Here is a 27,286-nt window from a genome sequence, read left to right on the forward strand (position 1 = left end):
TATATTATATTATATTTACGAGTATAGATGACATGTAAAATTAGTTCCAATGACTCGTACGTTGTCACTCAACTAATGTCTCGGTTCCGGTTTTTTCAAACGAAGTTTCATACGCTTATAAAACTTGTACTTTACAATTAGTGACTCGTACCCTTGTCAAAATATAGGCTAAAACCATTGATAAATCGTATTACACAAAGTGTAACTTATATATTTGAGTGTTTTGGTTATTTATTTATGTAAATCAACTTCTCGTTTGTTTATTAAAATATATTTAATAATATATTTAAAGTGTTTCTTAAATAGAAATGTTTTATAACTATATTAATATTGTAAAATATATATATATATATATATATATATATATATATATATATATATATATATATATATATATATATATATATATATATATATATATATATATATATATATATCTTTATTTAGGAATATAAATATGTATATATAACTGGAATATTAATTTAATATAATATTTAGTTTTTCAAAACTAAATTATATTTCAAAGTTCGTTTTATATAATTTAAACTCGTTTTAAATAATAGGAGTTATTATATCAAATAATGTTTTTAATAATATGAAAACTAAATAATTAATTTATCAAGGGACACGAGACAATCAAAGTAAAGCACACTTTTGAAATTTAGACTGGAATTTCCACTAACTTTTGACTAACTCTCGTTAATGATACTTTATTCCAATTTGTAAAATCACTTTACCAATTATTTCGAATATCGTTAAAAAGGAAAGGTTTCCTAAATCTAAGTGGACCTCTCAATAGAGACATGTAAATCATATCATAATGACTCTGATAATTCAATCAATTGAATTATCTTTTAATTCCGTCAATAAACATTTAACATATATTGAAACAAATACATTCATGTAAAGTATTATACATTTAATACCTTGTTAATGTTTTCAAGTTATAATATATATATATATATATATATATATACATATATATATACATATATATATACATATATACACATATATATATACATATATATACATATATATATATATATATATATATATATATATATATATATATATATATATATATATATATATATATATATATATATATATATATATATATATATATATATATATATATATATAATCATATCCATATCCATTTATATAATGGTTCGTGAATTGTTGGAACTCGGTCGAGGTTAAATGAATGTATGAACACAGTTTAAAGTTTTTAAATTCAACTTAATAAACTTTGCTTATCGTGTCGAAATAATATAAAGATAAAGTTTAAATTTGGTCGGAAATTTCCGGGTTGTCACACTTACTACCATGTGTTTGGCATGGCTCCAGCTGCTTCACCATGGCCTGGTACTTGGAGGCCTCTCAAATTCATCATAGATCATGTCACTAAAAAGTGTGTGATGCAGAATGTTCCTGATTCACCAGTACCTTCTGATTCATCAGCTTCTTCCTCATTATCCTCTTCGTCTGATGGTGATGCTGATAAAGGTACTGGTAAGGATGAGCCAGTCACTCATGATAATGTGGCTGGTTCCAAAGACACAACAGTGGATCTTACCGATGATGCTGATAATGATGCTGACAAGGATACTAGTGGTTCCAAACCTTCGGGTGAAGGTAAAAATGATGGTGATCATGGTGATGAGTTAGATTCTGACCTTCTACCTCCACCACCCCATGGAGGTACTCCTGTTCTAGCTGCTAGTGATCACCCCTCAACCAGTAGTTTTGATTCTACTGAGGTGGTTGCCATTTCTACTCTGGCTGTCTATCGTACTGTAGCCAGAATCACACCGGACATCCAAAGAACCATCCACACTACTCTTGTTGATCGAATGACTGAAGCCATAGGCAGAGCTGGGGATGTTACAACTTCCACTATTGAATCCCAGCTCAAACAAGTATGTGCTTTTGCTGATCTCGAGGTGGATGCCATTGTCCAACACCATGAAGAAGAGGAGGACCTTAAAAGGAGAATCATCTCTCACAATGAATATGCTGATCATATTGCCCATCTTTAAGCTGATCTTGATGCTGCTAATCGCAGAATTCTTTTTCTTAATGAGGAGAATAGGGTATTGGAAGAGAGGTTGGATTCGCAGGAACAGCAAATGGCTACAATGGTTTCTGTCTCTGCTTATGTTCAAATGGTGGAGACTATGCAACGTATGGCTGCCTTACAAGCTGATGTTAGGGAAACTGTTGATCAGATGGCTATGGGTGTTGCAAGGAATGAAGTCAGAACTTCAAACCTATGTCTCAGACAATATGGCGTAGATCCTGGTGCCCATCTATCTCCTGCTAATGCTGACTGGAACAACTTTGCCTATTCTGTTCCTGAGTCAGATAGTGACCTTGATGCACAAGTTTCCCCAGACCATCCTTCTGCCCCTACTGATGACAAAAAGGGGGAGATGAAATCTAAAAAGAAATCTAAAAAGAAAAAACAATTTGAGGGAGGGCATGAGCATGAAAAGGCTCCAAAGCAGCAAAGGAGAGATGGTGATGATGGTGGTGATGTTACTGGTCAAGGTACTAGCACTAAGCCCAGCAACGCTCATACTGCAGCTGGTGTCAAGAGAGCTGGTGAATCTCAACACAGTATGTCTGCCACATCTGTGGATGATATTGGTTATGGCAGTAAGCCTAGTGATTTTTCTGAACTGGCTGTTGCTGAATCTTTTGTCATTTTTCAAACTATTGAAAGGAAAATGAAAAGAAAACTAGAGAGACACAAAAAGAGATAGCATGAAGAAGCCTAGTCCTGAAAAGATGGATATTCATGATGAACTGCTCAGCATTAACAAATACAAAAGAGATGCTCGAAAAAGAAATGCTAAGTTCATGGTGAAATATGACAAGAAAAGGGCAAAGCTGTATGTTGAGCGAACATACAGGATTAAAAGAATGATACCTGAAGAGATGCAAGATTATTTGAAAACTACTGACTCAGGAGGAGTTAGAGCTGATGTGTTCATGAAATGGCTAGATGCAATGTTAGAAACCAGCCAATCCTCTCGACCAGCATCTTCTCTGCTCAGCCAGATGCACAACAACAGCCAGCAGAAATAATCAACCTTGATGATGATGATGATGATGATGATGATGATGATGATGATGATGTTCAGGGGGAGTATCTTGCTATTACTCCCTATGTGCCTCCACAAGAACCAGTAACAACACAAGAACCACCAGCTGAACCCAAGCCTATCGATAAACAGAGGGTAAAATCTGCCCCTGGGGCCAATCGTCCCCTAAGGAAAGAGCCCTTATTTGAGGCAGCTGGTGAAGATACTGTGGCAGTTGTGTCAGCTGATACTAATCAGTCAGCTGGTACTGAAGACACAGCAAGGAGTGCTGTGATTGAAGACCCAGCCAGTAGTGTGCTGCTGGGTGTAACAAGTGTTGAAGACCCAGCAAAGGTGGATGAGCTGGGTGCTAACCAAGATGCTGATTCTGTTGATCCTGCTGAGTTTACAGTCTGGGGCAGGGGGAGTTCAACATTCATTCAATCACCAATCCCTGCCCGGACCCTTGCTTATTTTGATAGGATACGTGAGGAGCCTAACTTTGAAAGAGTGGGTCCTTCCAGCAAAGCAGAATCACTTTTCAATTATGCTGAATCTTCCCCTAAATGTAATGGTAAGCAAACTACTTGGGAAGATGATCCAGTTGCACAACGTGAGCCTGATATAAGAAAGAGAATCCTGACAAAAGAGAGGCTTACAGGCTGGAGATCACTGTACATGAACTGCTTGAACAAAGACAAGCAGCTATTCCTGAAAGGATACGCCAGATTCGATTGCTGCATCACCCACTTGATCAGCAATTCTATATTAATGCTTTCACTTATGGCATTGAGGTTGGCGTGTATCTATATAACAGTGGTCAAAGGCTACATACTGATGAAGAGAAAGCTCTCTTTTATGAGGCTGTGAAACTGGATATGGATTTAAGGCAATATCGTGATGCCCTTAAAACTGATGAGGGCATGCAATTGATTGCAACAGCAAAGTCCTTGAACATTACTTCCAATGACTATCTTTTGGGTCTTCAAATTGAAAGGCAAAGAAGGGAGGATGTTGATGCTGAATATGCTGAGAGGCTGAGGCTCCAGGAAGAAGAGGCTAAGTTGGCTGCTGATAGAAAGTGAGAGGCTGAGTCCCTCAAGTTAGCCAAAGCCATTGTTAAGGAACAAGATAAGGCATTCGATGAACTGGAAGCTGCTGAGAAAGCACCCCTATAGAAACTGAACGAACAATTGAGTTATCTGATCATTACTATAGGAGCAAATATGGTGATGTGCTAACCAGAAGATCAAATCCTAGCAAGATCATCAAGGTGCACAAAGGCACAAAAAGGGCTTTCTCTGTCAGCAGAGAAAACAATGTTTATGAGAGGGTAGACTACACTGAACTCAGATCTTTTGGGTATAGTTAATGGATGGAGATCCTAGAGTACTTCATTAATAAAGGTAAAAGTGCTCTTAAAGACACACAGAAACATGATCTTCAAGAACTTTTCAACAAAGCAGTTAGATATGGGAATGCACCAGCAGTAAATGTAGAAGAGATCCTTTCTCAAAAGCCTAAAAGGAAGAAGTCTGTTGGTGAAGGTCCACAAAGGAGAGATCCCATCATTCTACCCCCTCAAATTCTAGTATTCGATCCTGCCGAAGTGCCTTATTTATTTCCTGAAGCCTGGGCAGCCTTGAAAGTGAAGGAATAAGAGCTATCTGGTGATGAACAAGAGAAAGATAAAGATAAAGACAGATAACCTTCTAGTGATTTAATTGTATCTTTTGTTATTTCATTTTTCATTATACTATCTTGTAAATGTTTGTATATACTCTGCTGTAATGAAAAAGAAATGGGTTTATCTTCAAAATCATATCAATATATAAGATATAGATAACTCAGCAAAAGATCCCAAAACCAACTTTAAAGGGACAGATTTACTGCGTATTTTTCATTAGGTCCCTTAGTGCTGGCTTTAGTGTTTTCTCTTTATGTCATGGGTTTTGTCATCATCAAATAGGGGGAGATTGTTGAGTCCCCAAAGTAATTAAGGATTTAATTATGACAAAACAGAATTTATTGGCACTAAAATATTATGTGCAGCCAACACAAGTTTGTTTATGTATAGACAGCAAATATTGCTATGTCAAGTGTTTAGTATGCTGCCTAGTCTACCAACACAAGGTAGAGAGTATTCTTCGAATCACCACATGATGTGTACCCAGCAATTCAAGAATATCAAGTGACTCAGCATGAGAAGAACCAGTATACCTGGTAAGCAGCATACAACACAAGACAGCTATGCTCCATTACAAGCATAGTAGTTTCCTGAGTGGTCTAGATCAATCGTACTATTCAACAGAAGTCAAAGACAAAGTTGAACAGAAAAGGACACGCGTCGGCGGCTGACAAGTGACCTTACAAGACCACGTGGGAATGCAGAAGTTTAACGCATGTGCAGACATGGGTTATCCTTTGTCAACGCCTAGGGAACACAACATTCTATTTGTTTAAACAAATAGTGGTGCCAAACCGAATTGGGGTGTTCCTGCAAATAGCTACCAAAGAGGAAAGAAGGGAGTACGCTCTCTGACACAATTGTCCCCACAAGTACAGACATCCTATGTACCAGTGGATAATGAAACAATTACACGGATAATAGGACTACTATAAATTGATGTATCCACTATTATAAAAACTAGTGGTGTGGGTTTTATTATTTAGAGTCCAAAACGTGTAATAACTTTAAGTTATCCTCATAGCTATAATCTTGGTAAATCTGTATCAACCAACTATCATTCCGCCAATGATAGTTGTAATTCTTTGTGATTTAATCAATAAAGAATAAACCGTTGAAAACTTACCTGTGACTCTACTTAATTTACTTGCTTGAATACTAAATCGTGTTTTTAATTAAAAGAAATTGTATTCACCCCCCCCCCCCCCCCCCCTTCTACAATACTCCTGTTATTTATCAAGGGACCAACAATAATATCACATGGAGACCACACAAAAGAATTAGAAGTACTAAATGGAAGTTGGACGTGTTTGCCAAGTTGACATGGTTGACACAAAACACGTGACTTATCTTTGTTACAAGAAATAAATTGGCGGGAAATTAAATATTGTAGTTCTTTGTCATCGGGAAGGCCAAGACGTTGATGCCAAAGTGATGAGCTATATGTAGAGAAGACTTGACAGGTGGATTGTGTCACGAGATAGAGAGGCCCGGTGCTGTCACATCGGATTAGAGGCTGATGGGTGCGATAATCCTTCACAGTAAAACCAAAGGGGTCAAAGTCAATAGAACAGTAGTTATCAGTTTTCAGTTGTAAATTGCGAACAGAAATAAGATTCTTAATGATTGCCGGGGTGATAAGTACATTGTGAAAATGAAGTGGGCGATATGGGTTTGGTAGGTCAGTGTACCCAGTAGTCAATACAGGATTTGAAGAACCATCACCAACAAAAATAGAACGAGTACCATGATTATTAGAGATGGACTTAAGTATACCTGAATCTGAGTGAACGTGATCCGTGGCTCCCGCGGTATCCATGATCCAACCTGAAGTGTTGGGTTCCTGCAATGTCATAGTACTGAATAAATATGGTAAAGTGGTAGGCTGATCATAATTATTAGCCCAAGTTTACTGATTCGTGCGCTGTCCACCACCAAAAGATGGTCCAAAATTCTGTCCAGCAGCTAGTGAGTTAATTTGTTGCGTCTGATTTAAGTTGCCTGCTGAAAAAACTGAATTGTTGGGCCCATTTAAAACATGTGCTTGACCTGTTGAGCTTGTATAATTAAAAGAATTATTTGTTGGGCCAATACCAAGCAATCCATTTTGTGAGTTTCCTGTACGAGAAAATGGTCTAACATTTTGTTGATTGGAAGCATACGTATTGTAGGAAGACCGGTTATTTTGAGTACGTGGCGGCGGTGGGATGTAAACCCATCCATACTGACCGATGGGCTGTTGACGGCGGTCACTCTGACGGCCACCACCACGACAACCTGCACGACGTCCCGAATAACGGTTTTCGGGTCCCGATGAAGCAAGTAAATTTGGAGAAGACGAGTTTGAATTGGATAATCGGGTGTCGTCGAGCTTTGATTCTTCACTTAGTAAAATAGCCCGGGTTTGAACCCACGTAGGTTGAGTCTCCCGAAGACGTATGGCGCGGGTGACACCATTCCATTTACGTGGCAATCCTTGCAGTGTATACGCAACGAGGTTTTTATAGGAAACGGGTTCACCAATATTTTCCAAAAGATCAGCCATGGACTTAATTTTCGTGCAATAATCCTTAATAGACATGTCACCGAGAGTGAGTGTTCAGAGTTCGTTTTCAAGTTGGAATGCGGTTGAATCTTTGTTGGTTCGAAAGAGTGTTTCGAGATTTAACCACGTGGCACGAGCGGTGGTTTTCTTTTCATGAATGTTTTCAAGAACTTCAGGAGAAATAGTGCTATATATCCACATCCTAACAATAGAGTCAAGTTTGACCCATTCGGGATCGGTGGGAAGGCTGCTATTCTCATATGTACTATCGATGTCATGTGATCGATCACGTCAAAACCGATGCAATGAGTTTCAAATAGAACGTTCCATGCATCATAGTTGAGATGATCAAGATTTAAAATAAGCAGAATGTGAGAGTTGATATTAGTAACGCTATATGCTTTGTGGAGAGGTGTAGCGGAAGTTGGTGGGGTAGAGCTTCCGCTTGTCATGTTGATGGTGGAGATCAACAGAGAGAAAAAGGAAGAAAAAAAAAAAGCATAGTAAGAAATCAAGAATTTTTTTTTTTTTGTGGAAGAGAGATGGCAGGAAGTAGAGCCGAGAATGATGGAAGGAGAAGAATAGTTTCCTAGAATGAGAGAAAAAAAGAAGGAAATAAGTTGAGGACATATATTTTCCCATGATATATTCCAGTCATATATTCCATTGTATTATCACATATATATAGTACAATGATGGGCTGAGCAGATTACATAGTATACAATGTGGAATGGGCCTATAATATACTACAAACTATAATATATAAATACACATATGCTAACAGTGTAGATACAGATTGAAAAAAAGAATTAAATTAGTTATATTTTCATAAGATAAACAAACATACACTGTTTTCAAGCATAAACCATGTATACCAATATTGATGGTCCTCAAACTTACCTTATGTGTGCTTAAAATGGTTGAGAGGTATTGGATGATTTATCTAAAAATCCATACATTAATGCAAAGTAATACAGCTCAATAATGGTTCTGATATATCTCGTTTTTATTCCATCACCAGTTTACCCATATTTACCCCTAACTAAACATTAATGCATTATACTATCAACTTAACCGCGTACATCTAAGCAACAAAACCCATCCTCCCGGTAGCCTGAACAACGAAAATTTAACTGTGGTTTACCCCTAACTGCCTCGACAATGTAACATAAGTTGTAAATCTGTTTTTTACATTGCTGGACCCTAGGGTAATCATGTGCTTAACACTCCGTCTTTATTCATGAGAGTTCCTGGTTTATAAAAGGGTTGGGTTTAACAGTTCATTTATTTGACTTATGATATTTATATCTTCAATCTTAATTTTTTTTTTTTTTTTTTTTTTTTTGGAACAGCAGGAATTAATATTTCTTCGCCGTATACATACTCCTGGACCTTGCCAGCTATTAATCATAATTGATATATTGATATTGATATTAACTGAATTGCGTACAAATGAGAATCCTTGCCACATATATAAAGATCACACCAAACATAAGGCTAATCACTAGAATATACTAGAATATGGCCCTTATAAAGATGGGTTTACATCATAATACAAGATATAATATGGACTAACATCCCCCCGCAGTTGGAGCGGGAGTCGGTCGAACGCTCAAACTGGCGCGAAAGTCATCAAACAGAGCAGCAGGTAAGCCTTTGGTGAAGATATCGGCATACTGGTAACGCGAGGGCACGTGGAGGACACGAACGTGACCTTTCGTAACAAGATCGCGAACAAAGTGTATGTCAATCACTACTACAAAAATCGTTAATTAGACGTGTTAAAAAGGCTTATTAGACGTGTTTTTCAACACGTCTAGATGTGACAGCACTAATTGCTTATGACATATAGTGCGGTCCGTGAACACGTCTAAAAAACTCAATTAGACGTGTCAACACGTCTAAAAAGTAGTGTATTTAGACGTGTTCCTCTTTTTTGTCAATTAGACGTGTTCCAGGAACACGTCTAATTGGTTAAATTAACACGTCTAATTGATAATTAGACGTGTTACGGGTAACAATTAGACGTGTTATCGATTAGACGTGTTATCAATTAAACGTGTTCCGGTAAATGTTAACCCTGGTTAAAATCTTAGATATTTTAAATAATACCCGCCAAATACCAGAGATATTTCAATCTCTCCGGCGCCAGATAAATTAAAATCTCAAATATTTTAAATAATACCCGCCAAATACCAAATGCACCAAATATACGAAATTAAATTTACTACAGAACCAAACTTTATATATAAATATCATATATATACATATCTTTAAAGTATTTACAAAAAGGTCATGAATGTAATTTACAATGGAGGAACTCTAAACTAAAAACGGTAGCTAATGGTAGCCATCCAACATGTCATCCCTCTGCAATCAGTCCCCTCCAGCGGGTGAAATAAATGTCAAGCATGCAGTTGTTCCTCCATGTGAGTGCCAACGGTGGTGTGAAATCATGCAACCTCACAATTGCTGCATCCGAACCTGCTGCTCCAATCTGAAAAGGGTATTTTATTATAGTTAGTATTGTTAGTAAGGACATCCTAATGTTTGTATAGCTAATGAACTATTCCATCAGGTAGTGGAAGTAAATGAGTATCACTACATGTGTTGAGAAAGTTGAGCATAACAAACAATGGGCAGTCCTCCAAGATTCCAAACAGACATTTTCTTGAAACAGTTTATGGCTATAAAAAAGTCTTGTTTAGAAGTGTAAATATGTACCTTAAATTGTCTTGAGGCTATCATCCATGTGAACGAAACTGTTCGAACGAAGGAGCAGTTGCAGCTGCACATATTAAAGGACCAAAATTAGGAATTTGGTTACCGTCCTGCAACATTTAGTAAATTAATAGAGAACTTGGTGCAGGAAAAACAATAACATATAGAACATTTTGCGTTTAAACAATTGCACACTATGAACACATATAAAAGGCATACGTGTAACTGCAAACATTAATGCATTAATACATATACATATACATATAAAGAATAAATGAAGAATCTTACTCTACTTGGGCAAAATTTGAAGATATCCAAAACATTGCAACAAATGAAACGTCCATTAGGTATACGAAGACAAAAGTTTCAGTTAGAATTCATTAAAAAACTTGCAGTTATATTTCATGAATGAAACCTCAACAAAAGCTATTAATATTGCAGACAATTAAGGCACGTGTGTGAGCTGCAATCAGGTACGTCTGTAACGCACGGAGCGTGTAACAGGCTGCAATCACACCCCTAGCGGGGCTGGAATCAGGCACGCGTGCATGATGAAATCCGGTACCTGTACAGGCTTCATTTACGGTTAGTTTGATTTGTCAGAAAAAACATGTAGCTTGTTAGAAATGGTTAGGCAACGATGATAAACATGAGACACCCATATTTATACAGCTACTAATGAGTATTTTCTTTTGATGAGATAGATTATTATGAACAAGGTCCAAAGCCTAAATTCATAAATCAATAACTTATTAATAAATTCAGATTACATTATAGATAACATGAACAAATTAGCGAAAAAACAAAATATCATAGCGCGATTTTACCACATCCGCGAGGACCCAAAAGCAATATTGAATTATTACATACCTCAGTTACCGAACTTGATACTATATATTTCAAGTTACTGAAATTTGTTAATAAATTCAATAAGACAATACTAATAAATTTCTGAATATACTAAAGACATGGAGATACCAACGCAAATGATAACAGGCCACCCAAATGACCACGTCGACGAAAACGAAACACAAAAACAGGAACATCGAAGATTAAAAAAAAAAAGTAAGAGCGGAAATTTAAATCCCACAGTACCTGGAAATGGCAGAAATGATCGATGTATAAAGAAATCGCCAAAAACACTGATAAACAATCGAACCATTAAGATGATGTCACAAAAATTCAAAAATAAAGGGAAAAAAAAAAAAGAACGCATAAACCGTAAATGAACACAATAATACAGATTAATGAATTGAAGATATATATCACGACAGAGTAACAACAATCTTTTGAAAAAAAAAGTTAACTTATGAAGACAAACTATGATAGCAAAACCAATGCTTCCTTTCTGGTACTATCTGTTCAAATAACTAATTAGTAATTAGTAATGACTAAGAACAAAATTTCGAAGAATGGAAACTGTTAAACATAAAAGGAATAGAAATTAAACCTAACCTTTCGCCATTATCGAACGCTTCTAAAGGGGAAAAAACTTTCATCAACCCTATCGCAAGAACTCGGCGTCAAACACCGAAAAATATGCAAATCAAACCATTAAATATGTTAATTGCAAAAAAAAATGATGACGAACGAAACCCTAGACTTTCGCCATTTTCGTTTGGTGTATATAAGCGGACACAAAAATTGGTGGCAGAACAGAGGAGTGACGAATGTAGTTCGGGTAAAGAATTAGGTTAATAGAGGAACCACATATAAGAATTAGGTATTTGAAGATTAGAGCATGGTGTAGTGAAGAAGAGGTTAGACCTATGAAATTGAGATTGAGATGTAATATTTGAGGGTAGAAGTAAAGAAGATGAAGGTTGTAGAGGAAAATACTGCTTTTTTACTTTTAAGGGTCAGGGAACCCTAATAGCTAAATGGTTTCTAACTAGACGTGTTTGGCTTACCTAGACGTGTTAATAAGTCTATATAATATATTAATTAGAGGTGTTCCACCACTTTAATCAACAACATGTCTAAACACGTCTAAATGTTAATTAGAACACGTCTAAATAATAACACGTTTAGACGTGTTCCTCCAATTTGATCAAATAAACGTGTCAACACGTCTAAATAACATGTTAATTAGAGGTGTTCCGCTCTTTTTATCAACAACACGTCTAAATATTTTAATTAGACGTGTCAACATGTCTAAATAATATGTTAATTAGAGGTGTTCCGCCCTTTTTTTCTAATTAGACGTGTCCATTTATTTATATAGACATGTTAATTTACTAACACGTCTATATATGGGGGTCTAAATGAGGATAAATGTTAGTAGTGAATCTCGATATGCTTGGTTCGCTGATGCTGAACCGGGTTACTAGACATATAAACAGCACTGACATTGTCACAGTAGACCAGAGTGGTAGAAAATAATGGACAGTGCAACTCACGGAGAAGGTTGAGAATCTAACATGTCTCGGCCACGACGTTTGCGACACCGCGATATTCCGCTTCAGCACTGAAGCGGGATGGAGTCTGTTGTCGCTTGGAGGACCAGGACAAAAGATTATCACCAAGGAATACACAATAGCCTGAGGTGGAGCGGCGAGTAGTCGGGCAACCAGCCCAGTCGGCATCGGAGTATGCAGTCAGAGATGTAGCAGGAGAGGCATGTAGCTGAAGGCCGAGATCAATAGTACCCTGGACATACCGTAATATACGTCGTAGAGCAGCAAGGTGAGGCTCTCGGGGATCATGCATGAAGAGACAAATCTGCTGTACCGCATATGAGATATCAGGGTGAGTAAATGTGAGGTACTGAAGAACTCTGACGAGGCTACGGTATAATGTGGGATCCTTGACACGAGGTCCGGATGCTGTGAGTTTGGTGCAGGTGTCGACAGGTGTTCTGCTGGGATTGCAACCAGCCATGTCTGCACGCTCAAGGATTTCAGTGGCATAATTCTTCTTAGAGAAACATCCCAGAAGTGGTGCGAGTGACAGAAATGCCGAGGAAGTAATTCAGTGGGCCAAGATCGGTCATCGAAAATTCCGTGTGAAGCGAGGCAATAATCCGCTGAAGGAAAGCCGGAGTCGATGCAGTCAAGACAATATCATCAACATATAATAGTAAGTATGCGGTGTCAGCACCATGTTTATAGATAAACAGGGAAGGATCACATCTGCTGTGCTGAAAACCAACTCGCTGGGCATAACTGGCGAATCGCTGAAACCAAGCGCGAGGTGCCTGCTTAAGTCCGTAGAGGGACTTATGTAAGAGGCACACATGGTTAGCGCGAGTGGGATCCCGGAAACCAGGCGGCTGATGCATGTAAACAGTCTCGAATAGATTGTCGTGAAGAAAGGCATTCTTGACATCCAGCTGATGGACCGACCAATGTCGAGAAATGGTTAAGCTGAGAACAGTCCTGATAGTGGCCGGTTTGACAACCGGACTGATGGTCTCATCGCAGTCAATACCAACCTGTTGGCTACGTCCGTTAGCAAAGAGGCGAGCCTTATACCTGCTTAAAGTACCATCTGCATTAAACTTGTGCTTAATGAGCCACATGGAGCGAACTATGTCCGTGTCCGATGGGCGAGGCACAAGAGTCCAAGTACAGTTTTTAAGTAAAACATTATATTCATCGGTCATAGCATGTTGCCAGTTGGGGTCTTGAAAGGCATGTGAGTATGTTTTAGGTGTGGGAGAAGGGGTGGCTACATGAAGATTGAGCTGTTGGACAGGTTTGGTGGTACCGACACGGTGACGGGTGACCATAGGGTGAGTGGAAGTGGTGGGTTGAGTGGGGGCAGCTGGTTGTGGATCGAGAATAGGGTTTTATGGTAATGGTTATGTGGGAGGTGTAAGAGGGGTAGGTGGAGTGGGAGAAGTGGGAAGGGTGATTTCGGGAGGATTTGTATCTGGAGGGTCGGAGAGGTTTCTTGATAGGAGATTGGGTGGTGGGGGCGTCCAGGAATCCATATGATGGTGGTGTTGAGGGCGTGGTAGAGCTGTATGGAAAGGATGTCTCGTCAAAAGTGACGTGTCGAGAAAGGATGATTTTGTGAGTGGATAGGTCATAACAGCGATACCCGCGGTGATTAGTCGGATAGCCAAGGAATATGCATTGAGTGGAGCGAGGAGCAAGTTTGTGAGTGGTGTGTAAGTGAGGATAGCAGAGACATCCAAAAACTCGGAGGGAGAAGTAGTTAGGTTTGTACTTGTATAGGCGGGTGTGGGGAATTTCGTGGTTGATGGCGGAGGAGGGTAGGAGATTTATGAGGTAAGTGGCCATGTGTAGAGCCTCGACCCAGAAGGTAGGTGGGAGGTTAGCTTGAAAGAGTAAAGTGCGGATGAGATTGTTTATGGTGCGGATCATGCGTTCGGACTTGCCGTTTTGTTGAGAGGTGTGGGGGCAAGAGAAACGTATTTGAATACCGTTGGTTTGAAAAAGTTACTGGAATTGTTTGTTATCAAATTCACCACCATTATCACATTGAAAGGCTTTTATTTCAGTATTGAATTGAGTTTTAACATATGTACGAAATTGTAAAAATTTGTCAAATACTTCAGACTTATTACGTAAAGGGAAAATCCATAAATAATGCGAGTAATGATCCAAAAATAGAACATAGTATTTGTATCCGCTAAGACGCGGTATGGGAGACGTCCATAAGTCCGAGTGAACAATGTCAAATAATGAAGTAAAATGCGAAACAGAACTACTAAATGGAAGTCTCACGTGTTTGCCAAGTTGGCAAGCATGACAAAGAACGGGAGACTTCGTATTATTACAAACAATAGAATTATTTGAAATAAGACGACGAAAAGTATCAGTACTCGGGTGACCAAGTCGCTGATGCCAAATGCTGGGTGTGGTTACAAGAGCTTGATGAGCTGTAGGTGGTGACTGAGGAGTGAGCGGGTAAAGATCTCTGGTGCTATCACATCGGAGTAGTAGACCGCGTGTCAAGTAATCCTTCACATAAAAACCAAATTCGTCAAATGTAACAGAAACTTTGTTATCACGAGTAAATCTACGTACGGAAATAAGGTTTTTAACAATATTGAGGGTAACAAGGACATTAGATAAATGGAGGGGTCGGTGGATATTAGGCAACATGCTATAGCCGGTATTGGTGACGGGAATAGAATTCCTGTCGCCAACGGCGACCGATGGATAAATGCAATGATTAAAAACAGTACTTAAATTATTAATGCTAGAGGTAAGGTGGGTGGACGCACCAGTATCCATAGTCCAACCCGAATTACCGTAATCAGGTAGTGTCGTGGCCGCGAAAGCATTCGGAATCAAAGTTTCCTGACTAGGCTGACCTGTAAGAGCAAATGGGGTGTGACCAGTGGGGCCAACAGTGAACTGAGATGGGCCAGGTGTAATCTGTGCAGGCCCATTGACCGTGTGAGCAGCTGGGCCAGAGACCTGACCTGTATTAATCTGAGCAGGCCCAGTTTGAAGATAGCCATTAAATTGTGGACTGGGCATAAGAGGGCCTGTTAAATAACCAGACCCGACAGAAGCTGGCAAACCGATGTAGTGGGCCTGTGGAGATGCAGGGAATCCTGGCGGGCCAGAAAATTGGGCCAGGGGAGTTCGCGGCCCATATCCTGGAATAGATGGAACACTGGACCGATTTAGATGATGTTGGGCTAACAGATGCTGTTGGGCTGCTATGATGTTTAAGAGCTGAGTTTGGTTATTTCCTGTTGTCCGATTACCTGAGGTATTTTGCATATGATTACCAGAACGTGAAGCATGATTTCCTTGGTGAAAATAGCGACACTTCTCACCAAATCGACAGTGACCACGACTAAAATTGCGACAAACCTGAGGTGATGTGATCGTTGATCGAGACGGAGCATTTGCGGGAATCTGAGCCGTGAGAGCAGTGGGTGCCGAAGGGGTTCCTGGTGAATTAATTGAACCGCGAAGTTGTCGTTGAAGTTGCATCTCTTCAAGGGTGATCATGGACCGAACGGTGTTTAGATTCGGGAATGGTTCGCTATGTAGAATAATGTGAGTAGCATAAGGAAATCGATTATTTAAGCCATTGATCGCATAAGTTACTAACTCTTCATCCTTCATGGTAGATCCGAGGTTCTGGAGCATAGATGCAATCGAATCAATCTTTTGAAAATAAGCTTCTGCCGTGAGGTCTCCAATGGTAATAGAACGTAGTTCAGCCGTGAGTTCGACGATCTTGGATCGTTTATTGTCTTGGAAAATATTCTTCAAAAACTCCCATGCTTGATAAGATGTCTTTGGTTGTGAGTTCAAGAGACGTTCAAGGAGTGTTTCCGAGATGGTTAAGAACATCCATCCCATGACGAACGCATCGGCCTTTTTCCAATCGTCCGATGGTGCGTCGGACGTCGTTGATTCGGTCAAGAACGAATCAACATTGAAGGCCGCACAATGATTGCTAAACAACTTGCTCCAATGGATGTAGTTGTGTTTGTTTAGATCTAGTTTAATGGGAATTAAATGAGTGACGGAAGTGACCGTGTAGATCTTATCGTACTTGCCGGATGTAGATATGTGTGAGAAAAAAAAAGAAAACAGAAGAAGATGGAAGCTGCTGTAAAGATGTGTTTGTGTGTTAGGGTTTCGTGGTGGTTCTGTGCGATAGGGAGATAGCTACTGATACCATATTAATCATAATTGATATATTGATATTGATATTAACTGAATTTCGTACAAATGAGAATCCTTGCCACATATATAAAGATCACACCAAACATAAGGCTAATCACTAGAATATACTAGAATATGGCCCTTATAAAGATGGGCTTACATCATAATACAATATATAATATGGGCTAACACCAACTTCAAGGAAATTTTTTTTTTACAAGACCTTAAATAGGCTTGAATTTTAGTCAATAACATCTCGTTTTAATCTTATAATGAAATGGGAGATGAAGGGTACTTTGCCGGAGGAGAGCGAACTTGGTGATGAATCCGCCAATGTGTTAGCTTACAAGATAGTGAATCGGTCCGGGAAGAACACTTTGAAAGGGAGGGTTAATGGTAAGTTGAAAAGAGCGGGACCTAGAGGTTAATTGATTGGGTTCGTCTCGTGTTTTTTCGTATATTTTTTAAGTTTTTTGATTTCACTTAGTTCGTTTGGTTTGGTACCTGTTATTAGTGTGTAGTATGCGGTTTAGTATTGGTTAATTTGTTTTAATGTTTTCTGGGTTCTTAAGGAAGACTCATTTAATGATAGTTTTCGTTTAGTTGGTTGCTTTCTAGGTGTGACCTTCTCCGTTTCCCCGTTTCTTTGTATTCTCCGTTGAGGATGTTTTCCTATGGAAAACAATTTCGTTTGTATATGAGTTTCCGTTGTTTTTCACAAAAAAAAAAAAAAAAAAATCCATTGCATTATTTCTCTCGTTGAAGGTTCAAAACTTCAAACAGCTCGTGATGAAATGCAATAGGGTGATCAAGAGGGTCCCCCTCCCTTGCTGGTCAAATCTGCTACAGAATTTTGTCAAAAAAGATATCTTGAAGACATTGCAGCGGTATTATTTGTAATATTATATCTACCCATTTCAACATTTTAGGATTCTTACATGTTTCACTCTGTAGGTTGCTGTTGCTCTCTGGCTGGATGCTTTGGTATGTATTTGGATTAAACTCGTTGAGGTTTAAGACAACAATCATAAATCTTGATAAAATATTTTTTTTTTTGCTTGCATATTATGTTGTAAGCCGAAATTGGAATATTGATTTTGAAATGAGAAGTATTTAAGTTTATTTGCATTTGAATTGATGATGAATTTTTTGGTTACATTTTGAAAATTACATTATTGGTTATTATTATTGACAAAGCTAACTATTACTTATCTATACTATCCTACTTTGTCTGAAATGGCTATATGGTTAAATTAGGAAGGGAGCCAATAACGTTTAGGGAATATATTTAAAGAACACCATAAACTTGGTAAGTAGCCGTTTAGTTAGGTATGATATGATGTACATACACTACAAGAAAAATGAGCTTTATTGACGAGAGCGATTCATCACTAATAACGCTAAATTGATCACCAAATCGAGTTAGTTACCAAAATAAGTTGGTCAATTTTCGTCAATATAGATCCGTCACAAAACATTATTTGAGGGCAAAATACTAAAATTAGTCACTAAAATGACTATTTGTTTGGTCACTAATATGATATAGTGACAAAATTTAGTGACGGCCTTTTTAATGTTAACTAAATAGCATTAATAGTGACCAAATAATAAGTCGTCACTAAAAATCGTCACAAACGACCATTTTTCTTGTAGTGATAAGAAATGATGAAGTTTCCTTCTAATCTCCTCAAACACTTCATGTTTATTTGAAGACTTATCTCCAGCTAAATTCTTGCCTCGACAAGATTTGGTATTGTAGATATTGTTGTTCTTTTCCTAATTATGATCGTGTCCCGAAGTCGGGGCACAAGAGTTCAAGTACGGTTATTAATCAAAGCATTATATCCATCGTTCATAGCACTGCGGCAGACAACCAAGATAAGAGAAGGCTTGAGAGTATGATTTTGGGAGGGGTGAGGTAGTGGAGATGTGACGGTTTAGACGTTGATCAAGTTTAGTAATGCCAGCACGGGAATGGGGGTGGTCATGGGATGAGTCGGCCCATGTGGCGGGGTTGGGTTTGAAGGTTGGGTAGTGGAAGAAGGTGATGTAGGGGCAACATCTTCCATAAACTGTGATGAGAAATCGATTCCTTAATCCAGTGTTTTTCCTTTCAAGTTTGGTTCAATTGATGAATTTGATCTCCAAGCTACAAATGATGGAGATGATTTTGGAGACACGTATGGAATTTATGTTTCTACCTCTTCTTTGCATTGGAAGAAGGTAACAGAGCTTCTGATGCGCTTGATAATTGTAATGAACTGTAGTTTTTAAAGGTTGATCGTACCGTGGACGAGTCCATTTTAAAGTCCATTGGCTTGGTTGTAGGGCCCTCTGATGCGCTGAATGCAGGGCTGCCTGTTGGGGCTGAATGTTGGCCTGCAAATTCCACTTTCGTCGAAACATTGAAAAAACAAAAAAACAAAAAAAAAAAAAAAAAAAAAAAAACCGAGAAGGGGATGGAGAAGGAAGGATCTTGAAGGCAAGAATGAAGAAAAACCTACCCCGATTTTAATTGGGCGAAGCGGGAGAATATATTGCGACTGTGAGGTGCTCTCGTGTGAAAGATTTTGTAAATTTTGGCATGTCTTTAATAGGCATTTATCAAAAGTTCAAATGAATAGCGTTAATTTGAAGACAAGAAAAAATGCGAAAGAGATACATACCCTGGGATCTTTAAAACTCATGGATTATGATGAAGATTTGGTTTACAGAGAAGCAAGCAATCTAAAATTTGATATGGCTCCTCAAGATGGTAACAAGGTTGGATCGTCGGGTGCGAATTTTAAGAACTTCGAATAAAGATGCCTTTCAAAACTTGGCTAACCGTGGTTTTTCCCCTCCTTCTTCGGGTACTATGATTGGTGATTGATCTTCTAATGCTTTGTTCTTTAAGATCGAGAATTCCTCCGAAAAATATCCGTCGAGAGATTTTACATGGCAAGTTAAAAAAGGTCGAACCGTAGATTCGATGCTTGTTACATTTTGTAGTTTTTCCTTAAGGTCTACTGTTGGATGTTAGTTTGATGTTTTGTTATGTTTTTTGTTTCGATTCTCCTTTTGGTGTAGTTTGGTTTGATTTAATGTAGATAGATGAGACTCAGTATGAATAGTTAGTTTGTAGGCTGCTTTTTAGGTACGAGCGTCATCGGATCATCTCTTGTATATATATTGTATAGTTGGTTAAAGACGTTTTCTTTTAGAAAACGTTTTCGATTTTATAGAAGTTTTTGTTATTTTTGGCACAAAAAAAAAAGATCAACTTCCAGAAACAAAATACTACTCGATAAAATTTGGTATTATAATTCCTTATACAACACACATTGTACTACCTTAATGTCGTCGTACCGACATATGGAATTAATATTTTACTCTAACTATGAAGAGAAGTTGATGTCAACATCAGCGAGATACCAACCGCACACAATTAGTTAGTTTTCATTATGCTGTTTAAATGATAGGTTTTCATTATGCTGTTTAAATGATAGGTTTTCACTGGTTTAAGAAGTCTATCACATTTGCGCATCTTGGTACATGGAAAGATGATCGACTTCAATTGAAAGAAAGACAAATTAATTACTTAATTAAATTAATTAATTTAATTACAGTTTAAATAAAGAGTATTTAACTCCGTACTAATTTTAATTGAACAAGGACCTATTCTCTAAATAAAAACTTTTGGTTTTGGAGCGTACACACAAGACAAAATTCGAGGGATGTTTACTTAAGCCACAGTGACCTAAACCCTAAAAACCTGAAAGTCAGAAAAAACTTAAAACGAGAGGGACCTGCAAGTTTCGGCGCTAAACTCTAATCGGTAATCCAATGGATTCATCTTTTATTTTGAATATCGGTAAGTTTATTTCTCCCTCATAATTTGATTTAAGATTTTCAAATAAACGTACTTATGTGTGAAAAACTTGATTCACGTTGTAATTTCTATTCGACTTTTTATTTTCCTCAATTTAATGCTGTCGCACATTCATCGTTTATTCCATATGAATTCGTAGTTTCTGATTTAACAATTAGAGTTATTTGTAATTGTTATAACCTAATTAGCGATTTATTCTTAGATTAACATATTCAACAGACCGAAATTTAACCTTGGCACTTATTAGAATCCCTAAAGAATAAAGCAGCAAGTATGAATAGATTGCTTTAGCTATTCACACAATTATACAATGCTTACATATTTGCATCAGTTAAGCTAAGCTGGTCTAGGATTAAAAGATGTGACATAGTGAAAGTGAAACTTTAATGTGTTGAAAATTTTTAAAAGACAAAGAGAGGCAGAACAAGCTTTTTTAACATGAAAATTTTTATAAGACTTAGTTTCATGTATGCTTGGCCTGCAGCTTGCTTTTGTACAGTAATATTGCTTTAGGATACTATTACAACCGTTTAAGATTTCATAGCCCTCATTGTTACCCTTAATAACCTTTTGAACTAAAAGCATTATAAAGACGACTAATCAACAGATAGACAAATACAGATAGTATCAACTAAGTGTATTCAGATTACCTGATGAGTGATGAATGATTGGCTTGAAACCCGTACTGTAAGCTTCATATGGGCTGCAGAAAATATTGAAAAAGAAACATTAATGATGTTACTTATTGGGAGATGACATGAAAGTAACATAAGCACAACAGAAAAATATTTAACAGCTACTAAAAAGAGAAAATTGGATAAATGGTCCCTGTGGTTTACATGAAAATGGGTAAATGGTCCCTGATGTTCATTTTCAAGGTTCGTAGTCCTTGTGGTTTACACAGCCGGTGTAAATGGTCCCAATTTCTGACGGACGTTTATTTCATCCGTCAAGTGTAATCACGTGCCAAACACGTGATGGGTAAAATCGTCCGTTTACATAATTTAATATTTTTTTCATTCCTTATTTTATCTTCTTCTTCCCATTCTTCATTCCTTTAACAAAATGCCTTTAAATGAAAACACATACCTGCACATACCAAAAAGCTAAAACGCAGTGAAACGAATCAAGATTATATACATATAATTAATTCATAATCACTTACACGATTCCTTAGTGGAACAGTTAACCACAATCTCTATTTTATTTCATGAATGAGTTCTAAAAAATTAAATGAAACAAAAATTTTTACCTTTACATCAAGAATCAAACTAAACCGTTTTTAATATAAGTGGATTTAGTAATATTTCCAACACCAAATATCAGGCGATTGAGAAACGTGATATTTTTAATTTCGTCCAGCATATTTTCAAGCAAAAGAAGGTTTCGTGATCCAATATCCTGCCTTGTCCACGACCAGTTCCTGTATACATTGAATATAAATATAATTGTTTAGATCTTACTAGTAGAATAATCAAAATATTCCATTTCCCCCAATTTAGCAGCCTTTTCCGGCGTGCCGCCACCGTCGATTTCATCCCGACCCATAAACCCAAATTGAGAATCAGATCTACCAATACCAAATCGAAGATTGTTGTACTGAAATCGTGGGTGTACGATGATTTGCAACTGAAAGTGTGGGTGTACGATTTGCAACTGAAAGCGAGGGTGTACAATTTTCAACTGACGATGATTCAAGCTCTGTCTAACCTCTGATTAAAGCTCTGCTCCTTTCGCTGATTTTCGTTTGTTTTGATTCGACGTGAGGTGCATCTGATTTTGTTTTAGTGAAAGGTTTCTGTAATTTGGTTTATTTGTTTTTGATTTTTGTGTGTGGGTTTGTATTTGGAATAAAAGAGAGTTAGATCGATTAGGGTTTTTCAAGTTTAAGTTCTTATATATTTTGAGTTTATGTGCAGGGACCACCCACATGCGTTTAGTCACGAACCCCGAAAATGAACATCAGGGACCATTTACCCTTTTCATGTAAACCACATGGACCATTTATCTAATTTTCTCTACTAAAAAAGATAAGTCCCTTAATGAAACCATAGGTGGTAAAATGGGCAGGTTAGTTCATGAATGGTTGTTAACTAGATACATGTGAGGTTGTGTTGACCTGAAACACTTCTCGTCCAAACTTTTATACAAATAACTAGTGTATCAAATATGATTATCAAATACATATATATACTACTTTGATAATAAACTAAAACTTTGAAAAAAAATGATTTGGGAGGTTTTATGGATCGAAGATACACATTGGGAAACTTTCAGTTCATTAGATCCGTTGTTTATCAAGCAGTTTTTCTATTTTACTTTTTGTCCCATTGAGAGATATATCATAACCCAAATCAACCCATTTATAAGTAAATTGATCTAACTTCCATTCATAATTCATAAGTAAACTGATATAACATCGGCCTAAGAACTACATCACATTTTGCGCATCTTGGTATGTGGAAATCTTCATCGATTTTGATTGAAGGAAAAACAAATTAATAAAAATAAAAATAAAGAGTATTATATAGTAATTAGATAAACCAGTCTTGTTTTCTTGAATGTAATGACAGATAACAATACTAAGAGGAGGTTTGTAACTTGTACCGAAGTGGATAGAATCAGTAATTTGCCAGAGAATTTGATAGACTTGCTTTTAGAGAAGCTACCTGTTCAAGATGCTGTGAGGACACATGTTCTGTCAAAAAAATGGAGCTACAGATGGACCTCAATGACGTCACTGGTTCTTGATAAACATTTCTCAAGAAAGTTTGCCAAAAATGGAAGTTTTGGTCATAATGGATTTATTAGGATCACAAACTATATCTTTAACTATCTCAAGGGTCCTCGCCTAAAGTTACATCTCCACATACCAAAAATGTTTCTTGATAGTTTCCAAGAAGTCAATCAATGGATTTCATCATTGGCAAGAGATGGTGTTAGAGAACTCGTCCTTACAAATTCAAACCAACCTTATCAACTTCCATATTATTTTATTCATTGTCTAGAATTGAGAATGCTAGAACTTGACAACTGTATCATTAAGCCACCACTTGAGTTTCAAGGATATCTATATCTCGAAAAACTTACGCTTAGGAATATTGAATTTGGGGCTAACTTACATGGAACTATTATCAACTTACCACAGCTCAAGATGTTGAAACTGGTTGCATGCACCAACGTTTACAATTTCAAGATCAAGTCTACAAAGTTGTTTCAGTTAGTGATCAGGAGTTGCCCCGATGCAACTTTGCTCCACTTGTTGCATAGTAAATGTCTTAGTGAGTTTGGTATATTTATCAAAAAACCTATTCAGGGAGTTGAAAGAGTTAATTTGGCAAGCTTGTTAAGTAATATGCCATGTGTTGGGTATTTTGTTATCGACGGGTATTTTCTCCAGGTACGAGTTGAATTTTAAATTCTAATATTTAAATTTTTCTCTTCATCTTTTTGCGTTTGAGCAAGTGAATACCATTCAACTCTTGTGTATAGTTAGTTCTCATATATTATTTCGTATCATCTTCCAGCCATATCTTCTTTGTTAACTTATAATCTTACTTTCACCCTCACAGTTTTCTATTGCGGAAAATATTCCCAAGTGGCTTCCACACCCAACTAATAGTTTAAAGCTTCTCTACTTACGAGACTTCAAATTTGGTGATTTGTATCAACTTCAAGGTGTTTTATGTATCCTTCGGAACTCACCTAACTTGAGACAACTCGATGTGTACAATCAGGTAAAGAGTGCTAAACGTTTCTCTTGTGTTATTGTGCTGTGTGTGCTTTTTATAGTAATTTAATGTGGGTTCCATTTATACACAGTCAGTCTCACTTTTAATGTATTTCCAGGATCTTCCACATGTGCATTTGGATGTGAAACCAGCATTAACTTATTTGGAAGCTTCTGACTGTTTGGACCAGACATTGAACTGCTTGAAAACTATAAATATCATGGATGTAGAAAGATCAAAGCCCTTGTTGCTCTTTATAAAGCTTTTACTTGAACATTCTCCCACACTTGAAAAAATATCAATCCGACCACATGCAACTGCTGATGCTCAGGAAAAGTACAACTTCTCTAAGGATGTTACGCGGTTCCCACGAGCTTCCTCGAAAGCAGAGCTTCACTACTTGGATCCGTAACTACAATCCACTAATAACTTTAAATTACTTTATAATTTGTTGTGTTCTAATTGTATGCATATATGTTATGGGTTTTCATTTTTTTATGTTTTGTATGCTGTAGGACTTGAGTATTGTAATACTTAAAATTGGAAATATGGTTATTGCAAAATTCTATTATTATTTTTCTGTATGTATATACTGTTTGATAAACCCAATTATTGGCAATAATAAATTTATGGTTACAGTGACCCTTAACTGAATTTTGCACCTTCCCCATGGTCATGAGCGTCATATCTTCAAGTTATTCAATCTGGTTCTTTAACTTGTTGGGTGGTACCCTATAAAATCGATAACCCTGTTGGTATTTATTTATACTTTGCGAGCGGCTAGCAGTCGGTTCAGTTTAATAAAAACTAGATCAAGTGTTCCTTACACGATAGTTCTGTAACACGCATCTTTGAAAAAAGAAAATTCACAGATTGATTTGTTTGGATAAAATATAGGGGATTATAGTCAAAATGCCCAATCTTATCAAGTTTATTGCCCTGGAGCCCAAATTTTTTTTTTCCCAGATTGCCCTCTCAAGATGCAAGGAGCTTTGTGTCTTGCCCGCGCAAGGTGCAAGCTTGCGTCTTGCGACCTTGTGTCCTTATCTTATCAGAATTGGATTTTCTGGATAAGATTTCGTCAGATTTCCTAGATTTTTTCGGATAAGATTTTTACCCTATATATAGAATGACCCTGAAACTTTGCATTCACAGTCTCATTACATTTGAAAACATATTCAATTCAAAGATTATAGCCACGTTAAGGTACTGTTTAAAGCATTTTTTCACTAATTTTAGTATTTATGAATTGTGCTAATGATGATTAATTTTAGTGTGTTGTTCATTTCAGTTAATATCCATGCCAGGAAGAGCTTACGACGAGTTTCACAAGGATAGTCATCACAACTAGGTTGATGATAGATGACGACTAGTGGCTGATCGTATTCTTACTGGTTGTTATGTTGCTGCTCAACCTAACTTTTCTGCATACTAGCGGGGAATTAGTGGTGGAGCTTTTCTCAATCAACCTCAATATAATGTGAACTATCCCAAACTTGTTAGGGAATTTTATGCAAACTATGTATTTGATCCACGTAAGGTGAAATGTGTTCACTTGAACATGTTTGGTTATCCATACAATTAGACATTGGAGGAGTTTGCTGGGAACCTGGATATCCCCGTGGGGAATTTCAAGTTTTTCAGTCTCATCAAGGATGTGAAAAGTGGCCCAAGGAGGTCACCTGCGAGAAATTTGTTCTCAACTTCTGGTTATGTTATGGATTGTGCAAACCTGATTTTGTCTTTCCAAACAGTGGTCCTATCATTATCAGGGAAGAACATATTTAGGACCTGATGATGAGGGTCGTCGAGAAGAATGTAATATTTTGAGATGATGATGATGTGGAGCTATATGTAACTAAAGTTTTGATTTTGATGTGTTTGATTGAACAAATCCAAATTAATCTTGCATATGTGGTTGCTAATCGAATGGTGGGATTGCCAGCAGCTGCTGGGAGAGGATTACCCTATGGCTTGTTGTTGAACAACTTCTTTCTTTATGAATATGAGTTGATGTATCCTTCTGATCGATTGGAGTTGCTGAGGTTCTGATTACTGCTTATATGTTTTAATTCGGTTGGTCATGTAATAAACTAGGTCGTATGGCCTTTTGTAATAAACTATGTAATTCGAATTACTTAAATGTTATTGTAATTTTATTCTACCTTTATTCTACCTTCTTTAAATCATATTTTATCAACAAGACGCAAATACGCAAATCATGTCTTGCGTCTACAAAATAGACAACACGCAAGGCGCAAGTGGACTTGCGACCTTGCGTTCTTGCGTCTTTGCGCTTGGTATTTAATTTAGTTTATAACCCTTTTTCGACCACTCACTTGACACACACACACAACCCCACACGCAAGATCGCACAAAACACTGGTATTTTGCAAATGCAAAAACGCAAGATCATCTTCTCCCTCATACGCAAACTAGTTCGTAACCACCTTCACCACCTCCACTAGCACCGGTTAATCTTCTTCACCACCACCGCCACGTACGCTTCGTCTCCGTCACCACCAACCCACCTACTCTTCGTCTCCGTTAGTTTTCAAGTAATACACCAACAAAAAAAAATCAAGAAATCAAGCTAATAACGATGGCAAATCCACATGTTAGTTCTTCCTTCACTAGATATGTTAGTTATAAATATGGTATATATATATATATATATATATATATATATATATATATATATATATATATATATTTCTTATGTTCATATATAAATGTGTTTATGTGCACACCAACTGTTTGATGAAATGTCTCTATGATAATCATCAACAGTTAACACTATAATTGGTTTTTTTTTTTTTAATAATGGAGTATATGTTATGTTTTTTTTGTATATGATGACAGTGAAACAACTCTTTGTTGCTCATCAAATTAACTTCACTGTATAGGCACAAGGATCATCTTGCGTCCTTGCGTACTGAAAAAAAAAAAAGAGGTCGCAAGACCAAATTTGCGCCCTTGCATCCCGATGGTTTAACACGCAAGTAGTTTCTTTCGTCCTTGCGTTCCGTTTGCT

General features: G+C 37.2%; 1 protein-coding gene and 1 long non-coding RNA gene across 2 annotated transcripts; one reads left to right on the plus strand and one right to left on the minus strand.

Moving 5' to 3' along the window:
• Positions 1-9,598: 9,598 nt before the first annotated feature.
• Positions 9,599-10,377, minus strand: LOC139876386 (uncharacterized). Its single transcript, XR_011768072.1, has 3 exons — positions 10,334-10,377; positions 10,049-10,112; positions 9,599-9,821 (listed from the first exon to the last, which is right to left on the minus strand). It is a non-coding gene; the product is annotated as an uncharacterized lncRNA (long non-coding RNA).
• A 12,710-nt stretch (positions 10,378-23,087) lies between these two features.
• On the plus strand, positions 23,088-26,047 carry LOC139875136 (F-box/FBD/LRR-repeat protein At1g13570-like). The gene is made up of 6 exons (XM_071862500.1): positions 23,088-23,921; positions 24,094-24,258; positions 24,371-24,607; positions 24,768-24,833; positions 25,688-25,792; positions 25,838-26,047. The coding sequence occupies exons 1-6, from the start codon at positions 23,088-23,090 to the stop codon at positions 26,045-26,047; spliced, it is 1,617 nt and encodes a 538-aa protein (XP_071718601.1).
• The last annotated feature ends 1,239 nt before the right edge of the window (positions 26,048-27,286 follow it).

Source organism: Rutidosis leptorrhynchoides, chromosome 11 (assembly GCF_046630445.1).
Source record: "Rutidosis leptorrhynchoides isolate AG116_Rl617_1_P2 chromosome 11, CSIRO_AGI_Rlap_v1, whole genome shotgun sequence".
Classification (NCBI taxonomy): Eukaryota; Viridiplantae; Streptophyta; class Magnoliopsida; order Asterales; family Asteraceae; genus Rutidosis; species Rutidosis leptorrhynchoides.

Coding starts and splice junctions, on each gene's coding strand:
- LOC139875136 (XM_071862500.1), top strand. CDS start 23,088: ATGACAGATAACAATACTAAGAGGAGGTTTGTAACTTGTACCGAAGTG. Junction 23,922..24,093: donor TCGACGGGTATTTTCTCCAG/GTACGAGTTGAA, acceptor TCACCCTCACAG/TTTTCTATTGCGGAAAATAT. Junction 24,608..24,767: donor AGTACAACTTCTCTAAGGAT/GTTACGCGGTTC, acceptor TGTATGCTGTAG/GACTTGAGTATTGTAATACT.